General features: G+C 44.4%; 1 protein-coding gene across 1 annotated transcript in view; it reads left to right on the plus strand.

The window, feature by feature from the left end:
- Positions 1-23,192, plus strand: part of ACTN2 (actinin alpha 2) — a 158,875-nt gene that overhangs the window by 91,517 nt on the left and 44,166 nt on the right. Inside the window, exons 9-17 of the mRNA XM_073557505.1 lie at positions 940-1,032; positions 2,895-3,125; positions 3,251-3,398; positions 5,097-5,247; positions 14,257-14,365; positions 17,131-17,271; positions 17,398-17,580; positions 20,600-20,734; positions 20,908-21,087. Of these exons, the coding sequence (XP_073413606.1) occupies positions 940-1,032; positions 2,895-3,125; positions 3,251-3,398; positions 5,097-5,247; positions 14,257-14,365; positions 17,131-17,271; positions 17,398-17,580; positions 20,600-20,734; positions 20,908-21,087 (1,371 nt within the window). The remainder of the gene's footprint in view (positions 1-939; positions 1,033-2,894; positions 3,126-3,250; positions 3,399-5,096; positions 5,248-14,256; positions 14,366-17,130; positions 17,272-17,397; positions 17,581-20,599; positions 20,735-20,907; positions 21,088-23,192) is intronic.

Consider the following 23,192-nt stretch of genomic DNA (forward strand, 5'->3'; position numbering starts at 1 on the left):
CACATTTTCACACCCCCTGTGAAGTAGTTTACAGCTAGATCCAAGTCTCAGATTTTTCAGTTGGAAGATCCACTTTTTTCTCGCCCTTTGTTAGGCATTTCCAAAGCCAGAACCTTAAAGTCTAGTTACAGCTTCACACAGATTTTTTTAAATTGTTAATTTACTTCTTAAATTAAACTTAAGCAACTTTAGAAATAGTTTTCATAAAAAAAATGATAATATTTTGCTATGAAGAATTTTACAAATCCACCGTAGCTCACTGATTCTGACATCTGTCTCTGTTCTTCCCCCTCCCTTCTCTCAGCATTAGCGATAGCAGCAGGGAGGGGGTGGTACACATGGAGTCAAGATGTGGAATAAGAGGGAAAGTATTGGAAGTCTCAGAGAGTGCAGAGAAATCGAGCTGTGGAAAAAAAAGGAAGAGAAAGGATATATAAAAGCAGGATACATGAGCTAACAATGACAGAAGCACAATGGATACACACAGTCCTCACATCCACATTAAATTACTTTGAGACACTGCCACAAGACAGATCTAATATTAAATCAGGTTGCAATGAATGAAGGAATAAAGATTATACAAAAAGTACCGTAAGTGTAATTCTGTTAACTAAAGGTAACCACTAATATATGTACAATTCTCTTTTTTCCATGTGATAGGTGTCCTTAGCCTTTAATCCTAGCTATGATTTGAAATTAAACATAATCCTGTCTGAACCATGACCACTTTCTACAAGGATTTTAATATGAACCATGAATTATTTGCTTGCATGGAAATTTAGGATTTGCTGACCTGATGTGCACCCCCAGAAGATTGAATGTAATTGGATTGATTTGAAAAGCAAAATATCAGTGACCAAAAATAAAAGGTCTATAAGACTTGAACAGCCATCGTACAACCTTATGACTACTAATCTAATAATAATGAAATCGTTACAGGCAGAAACAGCGGCAAATCGCATTTGCAAAGTATTAGCTGTGAATCAAGAAAATGAGAAAATGATGGAAGAGTATGAGAGACTGGCAAGTGAGGTAATATTGCCATTTTTCATAAATTATGTTTCAGAAAAATCAATCTATATCTGCATTTCTAGGGTTGTCCACCTCCTCTATCTACAATTTTATCACACATTATAGTGGCTAGACTCATTAGTCTACTATAGACACAGAAATTGCACTAGGCCCATTAGAGTAAGGGTTCATTCACATGATCAATTTTCTCGGACGAGTACCATCCATGGTTTCACGGATAGCACTCGTACACAAGTGTTCCAAGGGCAAAATAGGACTGACAGAATGGAGAGGACTGACAGAATGGAGAGGGTGGAGAAACTTTTTTTTCTCCTCCGAGGAGAACTGATGCCACTCTGATCGGAGCCTGATCAGTCAAATTGGAAGGTTCATCTAAAATGAAGAGAAAACGGTAGTGTGAGCCTACCCTAAGAGTGATTTGAGGACCGTGCCCAATCTAAAAACTAAAATGAGCACGTTCACTATTATTGCGTTACTCACTTTGGTGGTACCGGTGCACGCATAGGTTATTTGACCCTTTATTGTGTGAGGGTAGGCACACTAGAGGATCATCAGATGGTACAATCAGTGATTCAGCACTGTAAACTGCAAACAACTGTCAGTATTTGTGATTGCATGGAGAATTTTACTAATTATAGTAAAATATTTTCCAAGACCAATATATTAAAAAATAGATATCAAAGCAAAGTTCTAATTATTAGTGAAAGTATAGCCTTACGGGGGAGCTGTATTTGAATGTATACAATATAATTCTTGTATAGCTGGAAATTTACAGAAGTCTTAGTTGGCCATGAAGTAGCAATTTGACAAGGCTTACAAAAACGAACTAAATTTCTATAGTCCACTGATGAGAAAGGCACTGTTTTAATATCCCCATTCACATATACATTATGTGGCCAGAAGTACTGTGATGCCTCCACATAACACCTACAGGAACTTTCATGACTTCCCATTCTAAATTCATAGGAGTTATCATGGAGTCAATCGCAGCTTTGTAGCTAAAACAACCTCCAATCTTCTAGGAAGACTTTCTTCAAGATTTTGGAGTGCGTTTGTGGAAACTTTTGCCCATTCATCAAGAAGAGCATTTTTGAGGTCAGACACTTACGTTAAATGAGATCTGGGCTCATAATCTCCATTGTGGTTTATCACAGAAATGTTGGATGGGGCTGAGTTTGGTTCTATACGACCGGTCAGGTTCCAGTACACCAAACTCTCCCAACTAAGCCTTTATGGACCTTTTCTGGACCTTGCTGTGTGCACGTGAGCTTAGTCATGCTGGAAGAGAAAAGGTCCTTTCACAAACTTTTCCCACAAAGTAGAAAGCATATCATTGTCCAAAATGTCTTGTTATGCTGAAGTATAAGGAACTTCCTTTACTAAAGCTGAAAGGCCTACTCCATCCCATAAAAACAAACTCATAGCATTATCCCTCCTCCACTAAACTTCCCAGATGACACAATGGGATCAGGAAGGTAAAATTCTCCTGGCATTCAACAAACCAAGACTCGTCCAACAAACTGACGTAGAGGAGTGCGATTTGGCAGGCCTGAGGAAGGCTCTGCTCCAGTGCTGAAACGTATAGCTTGTTTTATCCTCCATAAACCTGATATTGCTATAATGCCTATCTTCTGCCATGAAACAGCATTGTGTCTGGTAGTAGCACATCACAGTTCACACTTTGATGGTTTTACCATCACCACTAATTTCATATGGATTTCTGCACTATGGAGCACCCATTATTCTTCTTTCCTTAGATACTGGAATTAGGGGAAGGGGTGGCTTTTAAATAAGTGCCTTTGTGTATTGAATTTATTTCTTTGGGTGTTTACTGATTTATTTCCTCACTTTACATAAATCAGCTTTTGGAATGGATCAGACGCACAATACCATGGCTGGAAAACCGCACCCCTGAGAAGAGTGTGCAAGCCATGATGAAAAAACTGGATGATTTCCGAGACTACCGGCGCAAGCACAAACCTCCCAGAGTGCAGGAGAAATGTCAGCTGGAGATAAACTTCAATACCTTACAGACCAAGTTGCGAATAAGCAACAGACCTGCATTTATGCCATCTGAAGGCAAGATGGTTTCAGTAAGTGGAGCTTGGCATATTATAAAGACATTGTTCCAAAGTACTTAATTTCCATCCAGTAATTCAGGATATGTACAGGTATGTTGTTTTCTCACATCTTATATATTCCCCTGTTTCTTTTGCAGGATATAGCAAACGCTTGGCAGAGGTTGGAGCAGGGAGAGAAGGGGTATGAAGAATGGCTACTTAACGAGCTGAGAAGGCTTCAAAGACTTGACCACCTGGCTGAGAAATTCAGGCAAAAGGCAACTACACATGAGGCATGGTCCTCCGGTAAGGACTCATAAGGAAATATTTTACAAGATATGAGGAGTGGATTGATGTGGTCTGTAAAACTACTTGGGTTGTCTCTTGCCTTCCCCTACCACAGCGAACATCGTGGTCACTGGTAATTCTCTTTCCCTAACTACCATAAAGCTGCCATGCATGGACAGGCTATGGAGTGAAAAATACTTTTTAGTCATGTAGAATCAATTTTTTGTTAATTATAGGAGGAATATCTATTTGGGCCACACTGACATATTTGGGCCACTACAACCTGCAATTTTTCTGTAGTCACAGCTGATTTTTTTAGATTCTGAATCTAGTTAGTCATCATTCAGACATCAGTGATTTTTCAAGTACGCCAAAAACGATCCAATTTTCACTGATCCTTAGTCTTGCATTTCTGAGATTAATCCGATACTCAGATCAAAATTGGATATGTCACCATGATTTTGTGCTGAGTCCCACTCGGTTCATCAAAATGCATGGAGATGTGGACAGCCTCATAAACTATAATAGGTATGAGTTCTACTTGGGAAATCCACGGATAGAACTTGTACACATAAAACTGAGGTCTGAATGAGCCAATAGGCTCTAATAAGTGTCTATGGCTGGCATGGAGCTGTTTCTGTGAAGACAATCGTCTTTTCTTTAACCTCATTCATACAACGCCCTTCATCAGATGAACATTTATTGACACCTAATATAGGTATTTTATTCTTGTTTAGTTACCTGGGCTCCAATGTAAGGATCACATTCTAATCAGTGTTACCTAGTTGTCATTGTTCTTATCACTCATCTGCTACACTTTTTATGATCATTAGGTTACTCTGACATCTTAGGCTAAGGGTACCGTTACACTTAGCGATGCACCAGCGATCCCGACAACGATATGGATCGCTGGTGCATCGCTAAGTGGTCGCTAGTGAGCTGCCACACAGGCAGATTTCACCAGCGACATCGCAGGGGTCGGGGGTCGCTACTTACCTGTCAGACGCGGCGATCCTGACGTCCTCCCGCTCGTCGGCGCCACAGGAAGCGCCCGACGAGAAATGGTCCAGGACCTTCTTGCGCAATCAGCGATAACCAGCGGGGGGAGCCGGTCGGAGGTAAGTATCAGACATAGCGATATCGCTAGCAATATCGCTGATACGTCACAAAATCGGTGTATAACGGGGGCTTAAGGCTACACCCCGACTTTGGCCGTGACACCTGTCGTGTCACCAAAGTTCACAAGTCAAAGTCACCTGTCGTGTGACCAAAGTTCATAAGTCAAAGGGGTTGCATTGCAACCCTGAGGGTACTGCGACTATGACAAGCAAGTGACAAAAATTCCAACCACATTGCTTTTCTGAATCATAGTACCCTCGGGATCACAATGCGACCCCATTCACCTGTGTTGTGCAGCGATGTAGCAGTGACACATAGCAAACTTTAACCATGCGACCGGTGTCATGGCCAAAGTCGTTGAGTAGCCCTAGCCTAATGCATTCCTTTCTCTGTAGTGGCATGCTTTATCAAGTTCCACAAGACTGAAGTGTATTGAGAAAATCTATATACAAAAGCCAACTGAGCATATTGCGCAGCAAATAGTGGTTGTCCAGCTCCGAACTGGGGAGCCATACAATCTCTATGCACGATCTCAGCTGCGCAGCAACATTTTGTTCACTTGTCCTTTTATTGCTTCTTCTTCATTCATATTTCCAGGAAAGGAGCAAATGTTAATTCAGAAAGACTATGAGAGTTCATCTCTGACAGAAGTACGCGCACTACTGAGGAAACATGAGGCTTTTGAGAGCGAACTGGCCTCCCGCCAAGACCGAGTGGAGCAGATTGCTGCCATCGCCCAGGAGCTGAAGTATGTTCCGCTCACAGACTCACAGCTGCTGACATTTAGCTGATAAAACTATTTCTGTGGCATTCAATAGTGTCATAGGTACTGTGTAAAAGAATTCCTAGCATAGTTTGGTAAGAATATTATCTTGGGCTTTTCAGAACCCTCTTCTTTTAATGGCTAAATTTAGTCCTTACTCAGAATGGTTCAATTGATAGAAATGACTCAACGACGGTTTTCTTACGCCATTTCACAGAATCATTTCCAGCAACTGCCGAGTTGGTTTTGTACTACTGTTTTATAAGTTCCTTTGTATTTCTTATTAAATTGAGGAAAATCTTGGATCGTCATTTGAAAAGTCGTTCCATTCAGTGGTAGGACTAGAATCTTTAGAGTAAGACCTGAACTAGGGTCTTTGGTCCACCTTAGGCACCAGAGCTTGGGGGCACCTTATACGTCTGTACCTCCTCTAACTACACCCTTGTCCTTATAATTTCTGCTCTATGTATACACCACAACTTTTGAAAATTGTGGAAATATTGGGTCCTCGTGCACTCTTCTGTATGCTGTCCACGTGCACTCTGTTCCACACATGGATAGCACACTGACTAAGCATATATTTGTCTGAACACACCCTAACCCATATATTTTGGTCAACCAGAGACAAGAAATACACAGATGTGGCCCATGACTTTCATCCTTTGTACTCGACTTTCTCAGCAGTCCTATAGACAATGAATGACGCAGAGGTCTAGCATGCACATCTCAACTCCAATCAGAAAGATTCTCTAGAGCTGCGGTCTCAAGATTTCAGCCCTGATCTTGGAAAAGCTGGGGGTCCCCGCAGTTTGACTCCAAGTGATCAGCATATACACTATAATGTGGGGAAGGGATAACTTGTTATTTTGGAAATCAGTCTCTGGGGCTAACAGGAAGCGATATAATGTAAAGTATGTGCTATTTTGAGGGGTCCATATGATATTTTCCCACATTAAAGCATACCTTGACTTTCAAAAGGAAAATAATTACATTGCAGGACTTTGCCTGAGATCTGTGATGCAGGCTGCAGTAACAGTAAACTAGGCAGTGTCCTGCTCTTTGTTCTTGACTATCACCTTCATTCCAAAGCCAGTGCTTTTATGGTCGCACTGAAGCAGGGTTGCCAATTTGACTTTTCATTTTTTCTGGCCAGTCTAGGAGAAAATCACGAACAGACAAACATTTCTATGGACATACTGGAAAGCCACAATAAATCATTATTATTAGTGGTACGAATCTGCAGATTATATTTTTGATATGTAGACATCAGCTGCATTCTCTGTGAAAATAATCAGTATAAATTTCTCCAGCTTCAAAAAAATCACGGACAACTTTCATTTTTTACGGACAGGACAAAAAAGAGCCGAATTTTCACAGACCATCCTGGAATTTCTGGACAGTTGGCAAGCCAGGAGCAGGATGTTGACTAGTTAGCACAGCTGGTCTGACAGTAGCAGGAAGTCTCTCCTGATTAGAGAGATGTAGAGAGCCACCCAGCTGACTCCTTTCCACATGCCTGGTTAAAGAAGCTCACCCATCAAAATTTTTATCCTCTTAATATATTGCAATCATCATATTATATAGCACTATGTACTTACAATTGCTCATTTTGCCTTTCTACCCAGATAATTCTTTTCCTTTAGGTCCATGACATCACGTGATTAAACACTGAGTAGATGAATCCTTCTAGGTTCTATGTGGAAACAGGAGGTCAATTTTCTCTGCACAAACTCTGTCAGGTGTAACGTCTGTCTGCAAGTCTGGGCTGCAGTAAGACAGCACCCCGAGCAACCCCGATACCCTTTACCCCTATACAGGGATCTGGATTTACAGCAGAGCCCAGGGGGCGCTGTCTGAATATGAGCAGCGGCCAGAGCAGGACGGTCGCCAGAGAGGGGTTAAAAAACGGGACCAAAAGCGTAGTTGGGAATCCGAGTCTTAACCAGGCGGACAGCAAAGGTGTCATGGTCACGTGTGTCTGGACGCAGTTGATACCGCAAGGCGAACCCATAACACACGTGACCGTGGATACAGCGCCTCCAGTGGCGAATTTAAATAATAATACGTGCAGATGGATACACCGCCTCCACCTGGCGAATTTAGGTATTACACGTTAACATAAATTCTGGAAACTCCGCCTCCAGTACGGCGAATTTAAATAATAAGGGGGACCTGGGAAACATTAACAATGGTGGGCCCAGCGATAGGGAAAAGGGAAGTGGAGACCTCCTGAGCTCCCCTGAGCCAGTGTCCCTGCACTCCTAACGTTCCCTATGCCGGTTCCACACCGGGCGCCGCACGCGTACCTCAAAGCCCTTGCTCGCCCTGACCCTAAACCCTCACTAGGGAATTGGTCGGTGCGGAAACTAATCCCACCACTGCACTAATAACACACATGAGGGACAATACAGGGGGAACACCACTTAGCTTTGCTCTGTTGCGTGCGCTCCTAGCAACAGAGCCCACCACCTGCGTGCATCTTCTCCTCCACCTGGATCCATCACCATAACAGGATCCTTCACCTTAGTGCAGCCTTGGAGCAGAGTCCACCACCAGTTGCTGCTGCTTAGTAACAGAGTCCCCAAGATGAGTCCAGCTTCTGCCATGAAGTCGAGCATGCTTGAGTCCAGCTCAGCAGCCAAGTCCCACATGGTGAGTGCCACTCTCCATAGTAGCCACTCCACCAGTCCATCCAGACACTTCCTGCTGACACCATCACTGCGACCCCACCACGCCATGCCAGCTCTTTGTCCAGACACCATAGCTGACACACGTCCCCCCTGGCTAAGCTGCGCAGGACTCCTCCTCAGCTCCATCCTTCCACCAGGCTCTCACCAACTCAGAATCAATGAATGAATCAATGAATATCACCAGCCGTGATTACACACCCTGAGACTCATTTATAGAGCCCCACACCTGAATCATAATTACAGAGAACTTTAAACTGAAAACCTAAGGTGCGATACCACTAACCACCACCGGGGACAGTCAAGTCACCTTGGCAACCTGCCAAAAGGAAAAAAAAGTTCACTCTGTCCTTTTAAAACTGTCAGATCACTTCAGATCATGACAGTACCCCCTCCTTAATGAGGGGCCTCTGGACCCTCAAGACCACCCCTCTTTAGGGAAACACCTACAGCGGGGACGGCCAGATCCTGAGTTCACCCCACCACTACCTGACACTTCAGGTTTATGACAAACGCACCGCTGGTATTGGCAATATGTGTTCATTTTGGAGGCACCACTCGTCTCCAGAGCGCCGACCTGGGGAACGAGTTTATGTATGGGTATGTTTGCTATGAGCTGATCAGACTCCACAACACACTTCCACAAGATGTTTTTTGGTGGCCACCCATACACGCTCGTTCACACACAGGTCTGGACCTGAACGTTTATTGCACACCTTCGTTTGTCATAAATTTGGTGAACTCATTCTGGACTCGACAACAGAGGCGTTGCCCTGTGTCACCACACTCACACCCCCGCTATTCACCAAGGGACACCACCCTCCAACCCTTTCACCATGAGGTCTGCGCCTCCAGGGTTGGTTAATGGCGAGGGTTGAGATTTGTCCCTACTCCCCCGCAGCACACCTGCTGCACACACCAGGAGGAGAAGGGGACGGGAAATGGAGGAAATATACACTCGCTGGTCGCCTCCACACAACCAGGAGGGCGGCTTCTTCGGTGGTATTGAAGATTTGGTGTAAACCCCGTGGACTATCACACCAGTCAGCTCACCACAGGGGCGTACCCCTTCACCTCGGGGAATACCAGGCAGCTCCGTGGGGCACCATTCCTCCCACCTGCCTGGGTGCGCCCGCATGCATGAACCAATCCCGCTCCCCAGCAGCGACTCTAGGGGGCTTTTAGCCAGACCGCAGCCGCCATTTTTTTTTTTGATTTTCTGGTTAGCTGAGCAGAGGCCCCAGACCCTGATAACTGCTGCTGCAGCGGCACTAACACATCTTGCCGCTCCCCACACCTCAGTGAGGCCCGGCAGCAAATACCATAGGTCTCCACATGGCCAAGGCTCACCAGAAAAAAAAAACTGTAGGGCCTGTGATAATGTCATGGTCACGTGTGTCTGGACGCAGATGATACCGCAAGGCGAACCCATAACACACGTGACCGTGGATACAGCGCCTCCAGTGGCGAATTTATATAATAATACGTGCAGATGGATACACCGCCTCCACCTGGCGAATTTAGGTATTACACGTTAACATAAATTCTGGAAACTCCGCCTCCAGTACGGCGAATTTAAATAATAAGGGGGACCTGGGAAACATTAACAATGGTGGGCCCAGCGATAGGGAAAAGGGAAGTGGAGACCTCCTGAGCTCCCCTGAGCCAGTGTCCCTGCACTCCTAACGTTCCCTATGCCGGTTCCGCACCGGGCGCCGCACGCGTACCTCAAAGCCCTTGCTCACCCTGACCCTAAACCCTCACTAGGGAATTGGTCGGTGCGGAAACTAATCCCACCACTGCACTAATAACACACATGAGGAAAGAGACAATACAGGGGGAACACCACTTAGCTTTGCTCTGTTGCGTGCGCTCCTAGCAACAGAGCCCACCACCTGCGTGCATCTTCTCCTCCACCTGGATCCATCACCATAACAGGATCCTTCACCTTAGTGCAGCCTTGGAGCAGAGTCCACCACCAGTTGCTGCTGCTTAGTAACAGAGTCCCCAAGATGAGTCCAGCTTCTGCCACGAAGTCGAGCATGCTTGAGTCCAGCTCAGCAGCCAAGTCCCACATGGTGAGTGCCACTCTCCATAGTAGCCACTCCACCAGTCCATGCAGACACTTCCTGCTGACACCATCACACCATTCCAGCCCTTCGTCCAGACACCATAGCTGACACACGTCCCCCCTGGCTAAGCTGCGCAGGACTCCTCCTCAGCTTCATCCTTCCACCAGGCTCTCACCAACTCAGAATCAATGAATGAATCAATGAATATCACCAGCCGTGATTACACACCCTGAGACTCATTTATAGAGCCCCACACCTGAATCATAATTACAGAGAACTTTAAACTGAAAACCTAAGGTGCGATACCACTAACCACCACCGGGGACAGTCAAGTCACCTTGGCAACTTGCCAAAAGGAAAAAAAAGTTCACTCTGTGCTTTTAAAACTGTCAGATCACTTCAGATCATGACAAAAGGTACAAAAAATGGCAGGCAATAGCAGAGTCAAATTCAGGCCAAGGTCAGAGTCATAAACCAGGAGGACGGCAGAGGTACAGAATCGTTAGGCAGTAGCAGAGTCAGAATCAAGGCAAAAGTCAGAATCATAAACCAGGAGGATGGCAAAGGTACAGAATCGTTAGGCAGTAGCAGAGTCAGAATCAAGGCAGAGGTCAGAATCAAAGATCGCAAATAACAACTAGCACACTAGGGAAACCAAGACTATATCCAGAGGCTTGCAAGCCCAGTCCCAAAGTATTTGAAGGATCAGGTCATCTCTCACAAGCTCCCGGCCTGCTGATGTCATCAGGACCGCCCCCAGGACCAGACCCGATGATGATGCACCAACCCCTTCATGACTGACAGAGGAGCGGACTCTGCGTCCACTAGACGTCTGCGCAGAAGCCCTTTCACTGTTGCCACAATCACTCGGGTGGGAACCACGGTGCCTCCCAGTGACCGAGGCAGGAACAGCAGGCCCCGAGTTCGGCGGCGATGTGTCAGTCCGGTGCCTCCTGGTGGCCGAGGCCCGGACAGCATGCCCCGAGCCCGAGGGCGGCGTGACAGTCCGTCGCCTCCTAGTGGCTGAGGGCGGAACAGCAGGCCCTGCGTCTGACGGTGACATGACATCAGGGTGGAGGAGCAGAGCAGCTGTGTCAGGGGTTGAAGAGGGGAAGAGTCATATAGGGACAACAGGCTTCCTGTTTCTACAGCACAGAAAACAGAAGAATTAGCTGGGTAGAAAGTCAAAATGAGCAATTGTAAGTTCACAGTGGTATATAATATGATAATAAATAAACCTGATAGAAACTTGGCCTAATTAAATGTGTCTTGGTTAAATAAAGATATCTTATGAAGAAATCTATTACCTTTACTGAAGCTAAAAACTGGCGAGGCAGGGAAAAGGGTCTTCAGAATGCAGGGTGGATTTCCAGGTCCTTTCCCAATAATACTCCCCGACACAGGTATATAAAAAGTTACTGGAGCTAAAGGGTGCTACCTCCTAGCATGCCGCCGTCCCGGCCGGTGACTGGCACGCAGCTGGAGGTGTATATCGGCAGGCTGTAAGAGTACCAGCCGCCGCTTGCAAAAGCAGGCCTGCAAGGTCCAAAAAAGCTGAAGGACCTTGCGTGACGTCACAGTCACGTGATAGATCACGTGACAGGCAAGAAAGCCCTATGGGGCGCTGATGGGCCAAGAAAGCAATGGCAAATCCTACGCGTTGCGGAATTCACTGATTCCTTCTTCAGGGATGGCCCCTAGAGCAAGAGGAACCCTTATATAGCCTCCAGTATATAGCAATGGAGCATTATACTATGCATTAAAAGCAAATAGCTCAATCTCGCTATTTAAACCGTTTGGGATCAGAGTATTCAATTGAAATATACATTTACTTTCCACCCTGGACATCTGATGGATAAAATTACCTTTCCTGATACTTCTTTTAACTATTTGAATCCCAGTCACTTTAGTGCCCCTTAGGGAGCTCCCATGATGTGTAAGATAAAGATTAGAGAGGGGGTGACCTGTGAATTTCTTACAAATATTCCGTAAATGTTCCCCAATTCTGACATTTAAGGGACGTATCGTTCGACCTATATATAATTTATCACATGGACATGTGATACAATATATCACCCCCTTCGTGTCACAGGTGATAAAATCACGAATCTGAATCTCCATGGATTTATTTATAATAGAGAATTGTTTCTTACTGCCTAATTTTCTGCAAGATACACATTTTTTGCAGGGAAAAAAACCTTTTAATTGCTGTTGTGAATGAGAATTGGGGCCTTTTTTAGATATTGAAATAGAAGGGGCTACCAGGTTACCTAAATTATTTGCCCTTCTAAAGACAAACCTAGGGCGGGCTGGTAGAACTTCCCCTATGATTTTATCATTCTTCAAAATACCCCAGTGTTTATTTACAATTTTTCTGAGAATTTGACTATTTGAATTATACTGGGTGATGATAGGAATCTCGTCTATACTAATATTTTCTTTATTTTTTATTTTATGTCTGAGGAATTGTTCCCTTGGTATATGTCCAATATATTCCCTGGTTGCTAGCAGGGATTGGGTATCATAACCTTTTTGACAAAATTTTTTGATTAGAGTTTCAGCCTCAGTTAAATAGTCCTGTGACTTGGAACAATTTCTATGAGCCCGTATGAACTGGCTCTTTGGAATATTAAGAAGCCAACTTGGGAGATGACAGCTTTCTAGCGAAATCTAATTGTTTGAATCAGCGGGTTTGTGAAATAGTTGTGTCTGAATGGTGTTGTCCTCAATAAAGATTTTTAAGTCTAAAAAGTTAATCTCCGTGAGACTAGTAGTTGCGGTAAATTTTAAAAAATAACAATTTTTATTCAATTCATCAATAAAATCTGTTAAAAGAGTAGGCCCACCAGACCAAATAAAAATAATATCATCTATGAAGCGGTGCCAGAGTACCAGATTCACGCGCAGCCTGCCCTCGGGAAAGATGGTTTCATGTTCCCACTTGCCAACATACAAATTTGCATAACTGGGCACGAATCTGGTACCCATAGCGGTCCCCCACTTCTGGGAGTAGTAGTTCGCTCCATAGTAAAAATAGTTGTGGGTGAGTATAAAATAAATACAGTCGACAATAAAAGCAATTTGGTCGCTGGGAAAGCTTTTAGCCTCTGACATAAAGAATTCCGCAGATTTGCAACCCTTTTCATGTTCAATAACTGTGTAAAGGGAAGTTATATCTAAAGTCCCTAAGATGAAATGATCTTTCCATTCTATAGTATTTAAAACCTGTAAAACATGAGTAGTGTCCTTCAAATAGGCTGGAAGGGCAGGGACTAATTGCTGTAAATGGTAGTCCACAAACTTAGAAAGATTAGGCCTCTTTCACACTTCAGTTTTTTGCATCAGTTATAATCCGCCAAAAAGGCGGACAAGCGGATCCGTTCTCAACTGATGTGAACGGATGGCACAGGATCCGTTTTCAGACGGATCCTGAAAATGAAGAAATTTAAAGGAATCGCTGGCGAGAGAGAGAGAGAGAGAGAGAATTTTTTTTGCCCGGCACACAGAAAGAATTTCGGGTTAAATGAGTGTCTGGAGGATCCGCCAGAGAAAAAAACGTTACAAGCCATTAATGCAAGTCAATGGGAAAAAAACGGATCCTCAAAAAAAAATTGAGGATCCGTTTTTTTTCAAAACCTGGCGGATTGTGACTGATTGTAAAAAACGGAAGTGTGAAAGAGGCCTTAGCCGTCAGGCCGCCAATAGCCGATATTATTGGACGGCCCGGGGGTTTGATCAAACTCTTATGTATCTTTGGGATGTAATAAAAATATGGTATCCTTCATAAGATATCTTTATTTAACCAAGACACATTTAATTAGCGCAAGTTTCTATCAGGTTTATTTATTATTATTATTTTATGGAGACAACTTGAGTGGTGTGTTGTCTTATTACTTGCTGCTTTGTGTTCTATGGGTGTACGCTTTAGCGCCATTGGTATATACATATATTTATTGTATATAATATGATGACTGCAATATATTAAGAGGATAAAAACTTTGATGGTAGAGCTTCTTTGACACAGCATGAATTGGCATTTAACTATTAATGTTTATAAAGTGAATGGAAATCACTGCTTTCAATGCTAAGAAGAGGCACCTACCTTTAAACCGATGTCCATGATGATGATACCTAAATATTACTTTGCCAGGAAGACATTCGATCATGGGTTTATTATCTATTGTTTTGGCATAGTTTTGGAGCACAATAATGTTCTTGTTCTTTTCGCCACCCAGTGAGCTGGACTATTTTGATGCGGCCAGCGTTAATGAGAGGTGTCAAAAGATTTGTGACCAATGGGACAGACTGGGAACATTAACTCAGAAAAGGAGGGAAGCTCTTGAGGTACGTCATATAATATCTGGGTTTTTTTTAGCACAATATAATATATGCTAGATAAAGAATTCTGATAAAGGAAAATTTGAATAGAAGTTTATTTGCTTCACTCTCATAACTTTACCCAAAAATGTATATACAAAGGACTGAAGGAATCATGGAAATTTATAGGACTACAAATCAAAATAAGGGCTGACAAAGGAGGGCAGAGTTCTAATAGCCGTCAAGCCTTTCATTGCTAGAAAAGGAAAACATTACTGAATACGGCTCATAAATTACACCCTGAATTTGGCTCTGGAGCAGAGGCTGAAACACAGCGCCCCCAGTAAATAGATGCTCTGCTCTGATATATTTCCTACCATTAGCTTTTCAAATGAGGTTCGTGATGGGCAAGATTCATTTTCTGGCAATAATAAAGTAAAATATGCCATAAATCTAGAGTCATTATTGAAATCAATATGGTATTGTCGTGTATATTAACATATATAAATATTCTGCTTTTTACTTTTTGAAATTTAAAGTATAAAATTTAATGATATTAAGAAACACTTGTTATAGCGCTTGAAGTCAAGGACCAGTTTTGCTTTAGTTTAGGTGTAGAAGGAATCACCTACATTTTCATATCTATTCTGTTCTATGGGACATGGGAAGAGGTGACAGTGCCTGGTTATTATCTGAGACAGGGGTGCTTGTTTGCCCCCTGTTATTTTTATGGCTCTTCTGTTAATACTCCGCAAACTTGTTTGTTAAAGGGGTTGTCCACTAAACACCGCTCAAAGAAAAACAGCCAGGTGATAGACCCTCCCGCAATGATAACATTGGAAAGTCATAAAAATAGAAAACAGAGAACTTACTATAATAATAAAAACATTTACTATAAAATATACAATGCGTTTTGGCTGTATCCAGCCTTCATCAGGTAACATCTTGTCTGTGAATAGGGGATACAAGATGTTTACAGGACCTCCTTTAATGTTGCTTGGCCTGTGGACTAGAGGCCCTCATGGCAGCGAGCTGCCTAGACTACCACTGTGCCATGATTTTTCTTTACTTAAAGTATGTTGTTTTTCTTACACGATACAAATGAGTTGGGACAATTTCTGTAGAGACTTTAAAAAAACACCAAAGGCCCCCATACACATTCTAGGAAACTGAACATTGCGATCATCTAATGTGTTTGAGGGCATCCCAGATAAACGCCGATTTTTTTTGTTCTCCAAGAGAATCAGCTGCTGCCGAGGAGGCTTCCTGCTCCACATCGAGAACACATGAACGCTCGGCCATGAAATCATGTGTATGAAGTAGTCAGAGGAGAAAGTTAATGGCTACATGAGTGTCTGATATATGGGCACCCTCGTCTTGGTGTTTCTGCACAGTTGTATTATCTGCTGTTTGAGAGAAGCCAAATAGGCACTTTCATGTTCCTCATTAAATTTATTACTAGGGGTGCAGGATTACCTCTGTCCCATTGACCATGGTAACTACTCTTTCTCATATTTTTCTGAGAGCTATAAGAAACATTCGCACACATGTGAGTGAGAACTATTAGTGACTTTTCCATTGATTAGCTGATGACTTAACATTAAATGTTTCTTTAAGAGTTGAATGACCTGTTACCTTAGATATGACCTCACTAGAGAGACTGAATGGCTGGTGATATGTGAGGGACCAGGAGGAAACCTGAGGTTTCTCATGATGCCACTTCACAAGCTACAAATCACAGTAATGGTACAACAAGAAGAAATGTATGTTATCTCATACTACCTTTTGTCCCACACTGAAAGGGGATATCCAGGACTTTTTTTAAAAAAGCTATGTAGTTGCCTGCCCGTTGTCCCCGGCGCCGGTCATTGACTGCTCCTGACAGAGATTCAGCTGCTCCCTGTCAACAGAGTAGCAGTTTCTCTTCCTGTTCATAGGACGGCACAACTGGTGTCATGCTGATTGATAACCGGCTTCCCCAATTAGGCATTAAAGAGCCAGCTGTCAATCAGCATGACACCAGTAGTGCCACCCTGTCAACAGAAAGACAAATTGCTGATCTGTTGATGTGATGTCTATGGAAGTTTGTGACCGCTGTGTTGGCGGCGAACGGTGCCGGCCACAATAGGCAGGTAGGTAGCAACTAACTGCCTGTTAGTGCTAAGACACTTTTAGTCTCAGACATCATCCCCTTTAAGGAGCCTAAAAAACATTTTTAAGCCTGGTCTCCCCTACCTACAGATTTTGTTTTACATGTAGCAAAACTTGATCTTAAAAGAAACATGCAGTACTCCTAAACACTACCTGTGAACAGTAAAGTGGGTGGTGCGCATCTTTTGAGGAGTGATGCAGTTTCATGTCTGCCCTCCTTACTTCCTTTTTGACCCCCAGACCTGGATACATTATTATGAGCCACTTCCAGCGGTAACCATGGCATGTATAGTGAAGAGAGGTTTTCCGACCTCAACATCATGTGCACATGGCACGTGCCCAGATTCCTGCTGAAGGAGGCTTTTAATGATGTCTCCTGACTTGTGGGTGGATATGTCAATCCACAAAAGAGCACAAACACCCACATGACTCTTCACAGGCAGTGTGCGCTACTTTAGAGCATTGTTTTTTCCTTAACGTGCCACATTTCGGAACGGGACATAGTTAGAGAAGTCTTTCCATCGTGTACACCATTATGGAGGTGGATTAGGGGATGTATATGTGATGACAGGCTGCCTTGGATGATAGATGGCATACTCCTTAAATAGTGCTTATTCTAGACTCTGTTTTTCTCTATAAAGCGCACAGAGAAACTCTTAGAAACTGTTGATCACCTTCACCTAGAGTTTATCAAGAGGGCCGCTCCTTTCAATATCTGGATGGAGGGAGCCATGGAGGATCTGCAGGACATGTTTATTGTCCACAGTGTGGAGGAAATTCAGGTGAGCACTTTCCTTTATCGTTGGGCAGCCAGTCATAGTTTAGGTCTTCCATTTCAACCTAGTTAATTCTCTGTATAACAGATGTCGAGGTTAAATATACTAAATTTACTTTCCTTTATTTTTCAGAAATTAATTACTGCCCATGAGCAATTTAAAGCCACACTGCCGGAAGCAGACAGTGAAAGACAAGCAATTATAGGCATCCAGAACGAGGTTGAGAAAGTCATTCAGAGCTATAACATTAGAGTATCTTCGGTGAATCCATACAGCTGTATTACCCTGGAAGAACTCCGCACCAAGTGGGAAAAGGTAAATCGGAGACTAACAAATGGACAATCCTATGATCTGCTGCTTCCCCAACATACAGGTTATTCCCAACATCTACATTCATCTTTGAACACCATTTTCTATTATACCTTAAATTTGCTCAATCAATTCTTCATGGTTTTCAAGATCCCTGTTTGCCGTCATTCAATATGAATATTTACTGTTTACCGCAGTGGAATAAAACCTGTCCTGGTCACGTGGTGGACACACAGGTTCTCAAAAGACTACATCTCTCCGTTACTATAACGAGCCATTCACCAGTGAATCCTTCACACGACTAAGACAGATGTTTTATTCCTGTAAGTCATCAATATAAGGTTTCCACTGAATGACTGGAGAAAAACCATGAGGAATTTATGTAGGTAGTATATTGGCCAACAGCCATGATTTTTCTGGGATGATCGAGAAAACCAAACTACCCTTTTACAAACCAAACCCAAAAGTGATCATTCCTGGGTTTTTTAGAACTGGCCCTGGACAGTCCCTGGACGTGTCTTAGAAGGCTCCATTTGGGACACTGAAATTATGTTAAGCGTGTAGAAGATTATAACATTTGACTTTTTTTGGCTGAAACCATAATGAGCCTTGTGGAAAGCTATTCTAAAGAATGGAATCGAAGGGAGTACCCCCTTATCTTTGGAGGTAGTTTTACATGGAAAATATTTAGACCATATTTTTAGTATGAACCCTTTATGTTCTTGTACAAATCCATATATTTTAACTTAAGTATGTTATAAAAAAAAGTTTTGGCGAAAAATTAGCCTTTAAGAGAATCTGTTACCAGGATTGTGCTATGTAATCTGAGAGCAGCACAATGTAGGGGCTGAGACTCTGATTGCAGCAATGTGTCACTTACTTGGCTGCATGGTACAGTTTTGATAAAATCACAGTTTTTTCTGCTGCAGATCTCTCAGTTCTCTGAATGCTGATGGAGCGCCCTCAGCCAGGGCTATTGAAATACTCGGTACCGGGCCGCTTCCTTAAAGGGGCAGTGTCACAGCGGCGGTGACCCAGTCCATGGCCCTGGAGCTCCAATGGAAGGGGGATGTAGTATTTACAAGGGGATGAGAAATAAAGAGTTTTTGTATAAAGTGTCCGTGGTTAGAGGAGACCAGCGCTGCAGTGCAGATCCTCTGGGACTGATGGTGGGTTGCAGCAGTGTTGGAATAGCTCTCCACAGGCAGAGCTGTTGTCCCAGGGCAGCGGGGATTGGGTAGAGATGTAATGGTTGCTGATGTTAGATGTAGTGGTGCTGGGTGAGTGTTCAGGCAAGAATTCAAAGGATACAGTGGAATGCAGTTCCAAAGCTTTAATCGCAGTTTCTGGTGCACACAGATGCCCGCTTCAGTACCGTGTTCTTCAGGTGAGGGGCTCAGTCAACTCCTAGATCAATGAAGTACACCTTTCCAGCATTCCCTTCAATATGTGCCTTCCCTGGTCTGTCTCCACAGTTCTGCTTTCCACTTGCCCTCCCTTCCAGCACCTCACAGTCAGTGTCCCAGGCCAGCTGCCGCGAATCCTGTCGGACAACATGATTCACTACGTTCCTTGATTCTATCTGGCTGCCTTTCCGGAGAAGATAACTGTGGTAGTTGGCTGTGGCCCCTAACGTTGCCACAGCTGTCGGTTTGCCAGCTGAGTCCTGTTGTCCACTCCACTAGGCTATGGGCTAGTGGAGCCCCCAGCCTTCTGGTCGACCCTTCTGCGACCTGGATTCTCCCCCACCTGACGTCCGTCAGTGTGGAATGAGCCCCACGGGGAGCACTCTCCACCCGTGCCTCTGGGAGAACCCCTTTTCCCTCTCAGGGAACTTCCTTCCCAGGATCACTCCGTCCAGCAGCTCCTCCTGACTAGGAGCTGCTGCAGACATGTCCTCTCACTTCCTCCCCCTAAGGGGAACTGTCTTAACTTCCTACAGTTCTCCCGCTCTAAACCTAAGCTCCACCCACCTCCCAACACCCTTCATGATCCAAGCTCGGATCATATAGGGTAACCTGCTGTTCTAAGTGTGTGTGGGATGCAGGTGTCTGAGTGTGGACAGGTGTCTCCATCTTACCTGATATAGTGGGATACTACACCTCTGGATGAGGTGCAGTACCTCTGTGGTGACTGAACCTTCAGGGTTGCCACACTGAGCTCTGTATAACCTCACCCACTGCACTGATTTGTAGCTTCCTGTATACACTGTGCATAGGCAGAAACCTGCTAATCAGTTGTGGGGTTACACAGAGCAGGAGGACAACATGGCACAAGACAACTAGTCCTTTAGTGATAATCTTCTGCAGATAAAACACTGATTTTACAAAAACGTCAGCAAGCAGCCCAGTAAGTGACACATCACTGGTATCATGGTCTCTGCTCCTATATCCTGCTGATCACAGATTGAATAGCAAACACTTGCTGACAGATTCCCTTTAATGCCTGTCTACAAGATTTTTTTTTTTCTTATTTTCGCTTTTTGTCATCTATATGAATTTCTACAGGATTATTGTGTGCATTTTTAGAAGAGGCAGTGATGACCACTACAGAAACATAGAGTAAAATGGATACTTAGAACAAATGGCATAGTCAAACCCCCATTAGTTATGCTCTTTTGAATGCTCTTTTTCACAGAAGAGCCACCTGGTTTTGAGGAGCAATCCAATTAGTGCCTATTGCTTTCTTATAGGAGAACAAAACCTTGTAGGAACTCCGTTTTATTTCCCTTTTTTATAGGGTTAGTGCTATTTACACAAGGCAAATAAAAATTACAAAGGTCCCTATTAGCAGGTATCCTTTAAAACTCATCTATTTAGGATATGTGCTTAATAGGCCACCAGCATGATTTAGTAGGACCGGTTTAGCACTACATACTCCAATGGAATTTATTTAGGGGAACTTACTCATTTAATGGGGCCCTGATCCACATATGTAAAGCTTTTTATCTTAGCCCATCTAGTTCTTGATGTGAAACAGTAAATATAGTTGATTCTAATTTAAGAAATCTATTATTTCCATAAAGGTGAAAAGACTGGTACCTGCTAGAGACACATCTTTACAAGAAGAACTGGCGCGTCAACAAGGTAATGAACGTCTGCGCCGCCAGTTTGCTGCTCAGGCAAATGTCATAGGACCGTGGATTCAGAACAAGATGGAGGTAAGAAAATAGAATGGACTGGTACGTATGATTCAGATAATAAACTCTTTCCTGGAATTGATATGTTCCCAAGGTTAAATATAACCGGAATATTATAAAGGGCTTATATACTATGGTGGATTGTATAGCAATCTGGAATATTCTTAGTATGTAATGATATCGGTGTTGTGCAGGATATCGCTCGCAGCTCTGCCGATCTGAGTATAACGCTTGAAGATCAGATGAACAACTTAAAGCAGCAAGAACAGAACATTATCAACTACAAGCTTAACATTGACAAACTAGAAGGCGATCACCAGATTATACAGGAGTCGCTTATCTTTGATAACAAGCACACTAACTACACCATGGAGGTATGCCAAATTGTCCTATGTAAGCAGCTATATAATTTGTAAAGCTGGTCATGCACATTAGATAGCTGTCAGTTGGCTGACCGTTATCTCTCCCGAGACCGCACACAAAGGAACGCTCAGCTTGACGTTCCTGTATTCTCAATGAGAGAGTCGCTTATCTCGTTGCTGATCAAAAGGATCAAGCGATTGAATTCCAGCCGTCCAATCCTTCTGTTCCCTGACAAATTGTCAGAAAATAGTTGGGAGGTCTCCATGCACATTAGATGGTTGTCCATTCCCACCAGAATTGGCAGGTTTGAATACATTTTATCTATTGTGTATTGGGATCAATAACTGTTGTGGATACCCATTGTTTAAGAGTAACTAAAGGTTTACCATTTTTCCATATTTTGTAGGCGCTCTAATTGCCTGTAGATTGTGGGGGGCCGGGTCCTGAAACCAACACTGATCGCTCAAAAGACAAGTGAGAATTGAGTCTGGGAACTGTGCAGCTCAGGAGGCACAAGTGCACAGAAAAGCCGATGTCTTTCTATTGAATTTATGCTTCGCTTTGTGCACTTGCTCAGCAAAGAGCTGTGCGCTCGTGCCTCCCGAGTTAGACACTTATCAGGCCCACATCTTAGTTGTCTTTTGAAGATTCATGGGGGTCTCACAGGGCCGGACTGGCCATCTGGCAATTCTGGCAAATGCCAGAAGGGCCTGTCTGTGTTAGGGTCGGCGGAACGCACCAGATATAAATAATGGAAGGCGCGTTCGCCGCCCGGGGTCCACCGTGCGGTAGATGACAAGACCGCTGCTGGACAATGGCAGATACGCTAGAAGTGCGATACAGCGCTCGGGTTAACGTCACCCGAGAGCCTGAGAGCGGACTCTGTTTAGTCACAGAGACGCCAAAGTATGAACTAGACGTAAAGGCTGAACCTGTTAGCTGCACAGGTCAGCCGGCGTGTGGCGTCGCAGCCGCGAACACCAAAAGCTGCTACTACTGCAGCGCGGCCGTAACTGAAGCCGCTAAGCGACGATGCCGGAGGAGCTGGGCACCGACGGACGCTAGTGTAGGTGAGGAAGGCTCAGTGGCGTGTAGCCTGCCACAATCTGGAGCTGACTAACCCAACATACTGTCACCATTCGTAATATCCGAGGGAAGGGGTTTCATAATAAGTCAGACACCAGTCCATGCATCCATCACCATACACACACAGCATAATATGCTACACTAGCGCATGGCCGAGCCGCCATGCAGGCTTTTTATAGCCATGCGCTTCCGGGACCTTCCAGTACTATAGGAAGGACCAATCAGATCCGACATAGGACCTTCACATGTGACCCCTGCTCTCCACTGAGAGGACAAGTTGCGGGCATGCCCAGTCGCACGGCGCGAGGACTTGGCCTCTAGAGCAGTTCCCTGCAAAGCAGGTTGCGTTATCATTGCTGCACCAGAGGTGGCAGCAACATCCAGGCTCACAGAACGAGTCTGCGGGGAATGCCTGGTTCGCCGAGATTGCTGAGCAGGAGTCCGAGCGGTCGGAGGAGAATGGGAGACCGCAGGATGTCTGGCTCTGGATTCCCGCTGTGCAGTGCCAGGAATCCGACACCTAACATTACCCCCCCCCTCACTGCGCTCAAAGGCCGCGATCAGGAGCGGTGCGTGAATATTTTCCACCGGCTCCCAGGTCCGAGCCTCGGGCCCATGACCCTTCCAGTCCACCAAATAAAATTTTTTGCCACGGACAAACCTGCGCCCCACGATGGCGTTAACCTCAAACTCATCAGACGATAAGTCTGATGACCCGGCAGATGACTCAGAAAACCGGACCATGTGAACTGGTTTGAGGAGGGACACATGGAACACGTCCGAAATGGCCAAATGTGGAGGTAGAGCCAGGCGGTAGACCACCGAGCTAAGTCGCTCGAGGACCTTGAATGGTCCAATGTATCGCGGTGCGAACTTGGGAGACTCAACCCGCAGTTTAATGTTTCGGGTGGAGAGCCATACCATGTCGCCAGGGGAGAAGCTTGGCGCAGGCCGCCGATGCATGTCGGCGGACGCCCTCATCCTTTCTTTAGATGCCCGGATAGCATCCTGAGTGCGATCCCAAATGTCC

Source organism: Dendrobates tinctorius, unplaced genomic scaffold (assembly GCF_039654945.1).
Source record: "Dendrobates tinctorius isolate UK_male_01 unplaced genomic scaffold, ASM3965494v1 ptg000250l, whole genome shotgun sequence".
NCBI classification, from domain to species: domain Eukaryota; kingdom Metazoa; phylum Chordata; class Amphibia; order Anura; family Dendrobatidae; genus Dendrobates; species Dendrobates tinctorius.